The sequence below is a fragment of the Xenopus laevis genome, chromosome 8S (genome assembly GCF_017654675.1).
Source record: "Xenopus laevis strain J_2021 chromosome 8S, Xenopus_laevis_v10.1, whole genome shotgun sequence".
Lineage (NCBI taxonomy): Eukaryota > Metazoa > Chordata > Amphibia > Anura > Pipidae > Xenopus > Xenopus laevis.
Window position 1 is genome coordinate 25,691,103 of NC_054386.1, and position 5,237 is coordinate 25,696,339.

At 47.4% G+C, this 5,237-nt stretch overlaps 1 protein-coding gene across 1 annotated transcript; it reads right to left on the reverse strand.

The window, feature by feature from the left end:
- Positions 1-766: 766 nt before the first annotated feature.
- Positions 767-4,268, reverse strand: irf2bpl.S (interferon regulatory factor 2 binding protein-like S homeolog). Its single transcript, NM_001086557.1, is given in 1 exon segment — positions 767-4,268. A coding segment is annotated over 1 exon segment (2,073 nt). The 5' UTR covers positions 4,060-4,268; the 3' UTR covers positions 767-1,986.
- Positions 4,269-5,237: the final 969 nt, after the last annotated feature.

Sequence of the window (5,237 nt, forward strand, 5' to 3'; positions counted from 1 at the left end):
ATCAGATTACACAAGAAGAAGAAGATTGTCTAAGGAACCAGAGTGAATCACTGTACAAGAGAAAAACAGGACAGAATGTCTGACACAGATGCTTTAGAAAAAAAAAAAAAAGAGGTAGCAAGGGGATAAATGGCAAGCTACAGAGTAGAAAGGGACATTAAAGAATAACAATGGGAACAGAGAACAGTATGCTATAATGAAGTGGCAAAATGACATGGCAAATTAATGAGAAATTAAAATTGCCAACAAAACGGGCTAACAGGACAGGTTATAAAGACATGGCATGAAAGCTTAAAAAGGCAATGGTATGCCAAGTAGAGACTGTAGAAAGGGGACAAGAAACTGCAGCAATAAGACACAACTAGCATAGAGAACAGAAGGTATAGACACTGCAATGTGGGAAAGTGATGCAGAGGAAGACAGAGATATGTCTATGAAACACAGTTGTGTATATCTGAGAAAAAATAGCAGGGAGAGAACTGGTTACATTTAAGAGAATTCAGAGAGCAAAAAAATGTTTATAACCAGATGTAAATCTAAATACTTTAGACTGAAAAGAACAAGGACAGGTGAAAACGTGTGAGAGTGGGGAATGATACATGTAAGCAGGTGTATGAAAGAAAGGGGCAAACTGTCAGTCAAACAAGCCCTATAGAGGGAGAATGAGAACAGGAACAACAAATAAATAACATATACATGAAGCTTATGCACCTCTGCAAAAGCCTGCTTACATGAAATCTGAGAAAATCAGGACCGTTCAGTAAAGTTATATGAATCAGATTTATTACAATGTAATCAGCTCCAAGGCACATAACAGTGGTCTGTTATACTACAGAAATGTATTCTGGACAAAGTGAAAGCCTATTCCACCCTAAATGTATTTACAGCAACTTGAGCTACTGCTCAAAGCATCCGTGCAGGAGGGGGAAAAAAAAAAAAGTATAACCCCTAGCTAAGGGACAGATCAGCTAGTGCCAGTATTTAATGGGTTAAAATAATTACAATTTCATTTTATAGACCTGCAGAAACCTGCAATCTAATAATTACATGGGATTAGACATTTTACCTCCTGCAGGAAGTGCTGGCACAGAAAAAGGGGAGAGGACATAAAACTAAATTTGTCACACACACATGGTCTCACAAACAATTCTCTCCCCCTATATTTTACTTAACAAGGTCACTGTCTGTCCCTGGGCCTTAAAAGAAATGCGTGCATTTACAGAAATGACACCAGCAGCATTGCTAAGTGCTATAAATCTTTATCGGATGGACACTGCCACAAAAGCAGTTCAAAAAAGACATAAAAGTAAACAGGAGGAAAGAAAAAAAAAAAATACAAGAACAGATATCCCGCTTTAACCAAAATCATGTTGCACCCTTCAAATGAAGTATACATTATCTGTGTTTCTAAATACAGAAACACCACAAATTTTTTTTTATAAGACTAAGTTTATAAAGTAGTTCTGCCCAAAAGTCACCCTTCGATCCTGCATAAGGCTGTGTGAGGAGCCACTTGCACCCACCAACCTGCCTCGTCCCAATTAAGTAAGGAGTACATTGGGGTGCACCATTGCTAATCCCTTAGGCATGTCTGTATTTCCATGATAATTACAAATGTCACGGCATTACCCCTTGGAGGATAGATTAAAAACCACAGAGTTTTATGGTGTCTCTTCAAGCAACCCCCTAATGCCAATAACTGATTCACTGCACACTGTAAGTGTCCTGCCCTTGAAGTTGCATGTGTAGACCAGTAGGTTCCCTTAGCTTGTTTCCAGTAAGAGGCATTTTGGGAATGTTTTAGGGAAAAAGGGAACAATTTGACTCATTACATTCCATTTTTCAGAAAGACATCCTGGTTCTTTCCCTCACAAAACCCCAACCATTAGAACCTGTCTTTGGGTTGCAGGTTACTGGTGAGGAACTGAACATATACATGAAAGGGACCCCTAGCACAGAATAGGTGCCCATCTTTTACCAGTGTTCCTAAGGGTCCCTCTCCTTTTTCACCTTGACATCCCCTGCCAGGATGGTGGCAATTTCCCCTTGCATGAATGCCCATGGTACATTAGAACCCACTAATGGGCACTTCTCCCCACTGGGACAGTAGACTTCGCCAGTTGCCCCTTGGGCTTTAATGCTGTCACGGGAACAAGGAAAGCAGAATTTGTGGCTGGGCACAGATGGACACTGGACAAAGTGTGTGTCCTCTAGACGCTCATGACAAATGGTGCAGCAAAGAGGGCCACTGTTAGCCATGGGTGAATCAGGAATATTTTGTGGATGCACTTGGTCCATTCCCAGATGAGGGGCACCCCCAGCAGGTGCCACTTGGAGACTCAGTTCTACTGAACCTGCTCCATTGCGAGAGTTAAGACGTCTTTGCCCTGTTACTGATGCAGGTGAAACCGGACTGCTACTATTTCTGCGAGCTGACGAAGTGGTGGAGTGAACTGGTGGAATACCACCTGTCTGTCCTTCCTTGGGGGAGTGGGCATTGCCCAGAGTGTCTGTAACAGACTGAAGTGCTGCCATAGGTGATGGGCCATTTGGAGGGGCACTCTCGGGTGGGGTAGTGCGCTGTGGGTGTCCAGGGCCTAGCGGTGGGGGAGGAGCAGAAGGTACTCCATAGGCTGCAGATGACGAAGAAGATGGTGTGACTCCTGCAGGTGCCATGCTAAGTTGCTTTATACCATCAGACTGTCCAGTTATCCACATTTGTCCATCGGCTGAGTCTGGTTCTGGGGAAGCTTTGCGTTTCCTTACACCACTTCTGGTCTGCCCACTGCTGCCAGCTGATGATGAGGCAGCTGCAGCAGCCAGTGCCCGTGGCAGGTTTACAAGTGCGCTGGGCAGCATGGGGCACCCAGGGTCAAGGTAGGGTTGGGGCAGCATATCAGCTCCTACCATTTCTTTAAAAAAGCGTACAGATTCGGGAAGCAAATCCCCAAGCAAACGCCAGTCTCCAGAACCATGTTTTTTCTCATATTCCAGGTATTTAAAACCAGATGACAGACCACGACCAAAGTCCTTCATGCAGTCCTGATACATCTGTTTGGCTACACCCGAGGCAGAACTAAATATATTAAGTGAGCCACTTGGATATTCTACAAACAATTTCAATTCATAATCCAGCAGGCCTGGCTTTGAGGCAGCATCAAATGCAAAGACTCTCCCCAGCAAGTTATGGTCCTTTTTGAAGCGAACATCAAAGGGCGCAGAGGCAGTTAGCGTGAGCAATGCATCTCTCACTGCTTTAGGCTTCCCTACCCACTCTTCTGTTCTATTACGTAGGCTCTCTGTCAGTTCAGAAAGAGCCTCGCTGTTCCGTTGCTTTTCTTTAAGTTCACGTTCCTGGTCAGTACTAGATACAGAACCTGGCCGCTTGGGGTCACCGGATGAAGAGGCTGTAGGTGGAACACCGAGGCCACTGGAACTTGCAGGGCCTCTTCCCAGAACATGTGGTGCTCCTGTTGGATTGCCTGATGGTGGTCCATTGAGAAGAGTCTGGGGTAGGAGATTAGGAGGCACACTCAGTTGCCCTGGCACCAGCTGTGGGATTAGCCCATGTCCTGATCGCCCTCGCGAGTTGGGGCTTTGCCTGTTCAGCTCTGGGGGTCCATCTTCCCCTGGCTTGGGGAACCCATTAAGGCCATTGGGAAGGCGAGCAGCTAATGAGTATTCAAAGCGACCACGTTCTGTGGCCAGTCCATATCTCTCCAGCCCAGAGGCAGCTGATGCCTTAGTGGCCCCATCTAAGTGGTTTAGCTGAGCAGTATCTTTTGCCGTCAGCGCTGCCTGAACTGCTGGGTGTTGTTTGTTGGAGGCTCCTGAGCCAGGGCCCTGGGGGCCAGGAGAACGACCATCCTGGAAACTGTGGCTGCGTTTCAGTTGCCGAGCCGTGTCAATGACAAATTCGATTCTGTCTGCCCCCTCATAGTTGACACAACCGCGACAGACAGGCTCAGTGAAGTCCCAGATCATAGCCCATGGCATCCGTGGCAAGTCACACAGGTAACACGACTGACGGCGTGAGGAGGAGACCTGTGCAGCCGACATGCTGGTGAGCGAAGACTCAGGGGAGGGGGGAAGGAATAGTCAGCGTCGGGGGAGCATGCAGTGCAGGGTGGTGCTGGTTCTTTCTGTTCGATCCGGATGCTGCTGAGGAGACGGTGGCTGAACAACTGTCTGTTTAACACTCCAAGTCTGTCTTTCCGACGTTCTTCTCTCGCTCTCTCCGAAAGCCGCAGCCCGCCTGGCACGCGCACTCACATAACCGCGCACACGCCGCCCGTCACCAAGGGTTGGGATTCCGCGAGTGCGTGCGCGTCTCCAATCTGCACCGTAATGACGTAGCCCACGAATGCCACCTGGCTTTGTCGTCATCTTCCCCCTCCCCCCCCCACACTGACAAACATGTTGTCCGCCGCTAGTCACGTGACCCGCATACCAGTTGTGCTTGGGAACAAAATGGTGACGCGCAATGAAATACAAAAGCAAAACGATGACGAGGGCCGCACCCGGGTTACGGATCTCCCCTTTGATTCTGAGCTCGTGCAAATGATATCTATTAAATGGATAATCAGCAACAATTCCACAGTGTTTTATGTGTGTTTGGCTTTAAAAGGGCAGAGGGAACGGGTGAGGTCCTGCTTGCCTCTTTGGGGCAGTTGCTAGTATATTAGTCAAATTGAAGTAGAAACAAGCGAAAGCTTCGAGAAACCGCCTTCATTCCTGTGATAAATTATTTGTGCTGAATTTAGGACGTTTTATAGTATGTAAATCAGTAGAGATGGAGCAGACCTGCTTCTCATATTAGTGGAGCCTGCCCTAAGGATCTGGCCACACGGGCAGATTTGGGGAGTTTAAGCGCTAGGCGACTAATCTCCCCGATCTGCCTTCCGTAGGGTTGCCACCTTTTCTGGAAAAAAATACCGGCCTTCCTATATATTTATCTTTTTTCCCTATTAATAACATTCGGATCAACCATCATTTTTACCGGCTAGGCCGGTAAAATACCGGCCTGGTGGCAACCCTAGCCTTCCACCGGCTAAAATGTAAATCGCCTGGGGGCAGGCACACAGAGCACTTCGTTTTACAAAGTCGCCACAACCTGCCTTCTGGCCATTGTGTGCGTGGCTCCACCCCCTTGCACGGCACAACCCTCCCCTTTTACATCACGGCTTTCCCCTTTTGTTCCCGCCCCCACCACCGGCCGCTAGAAATTTTTTAATCAA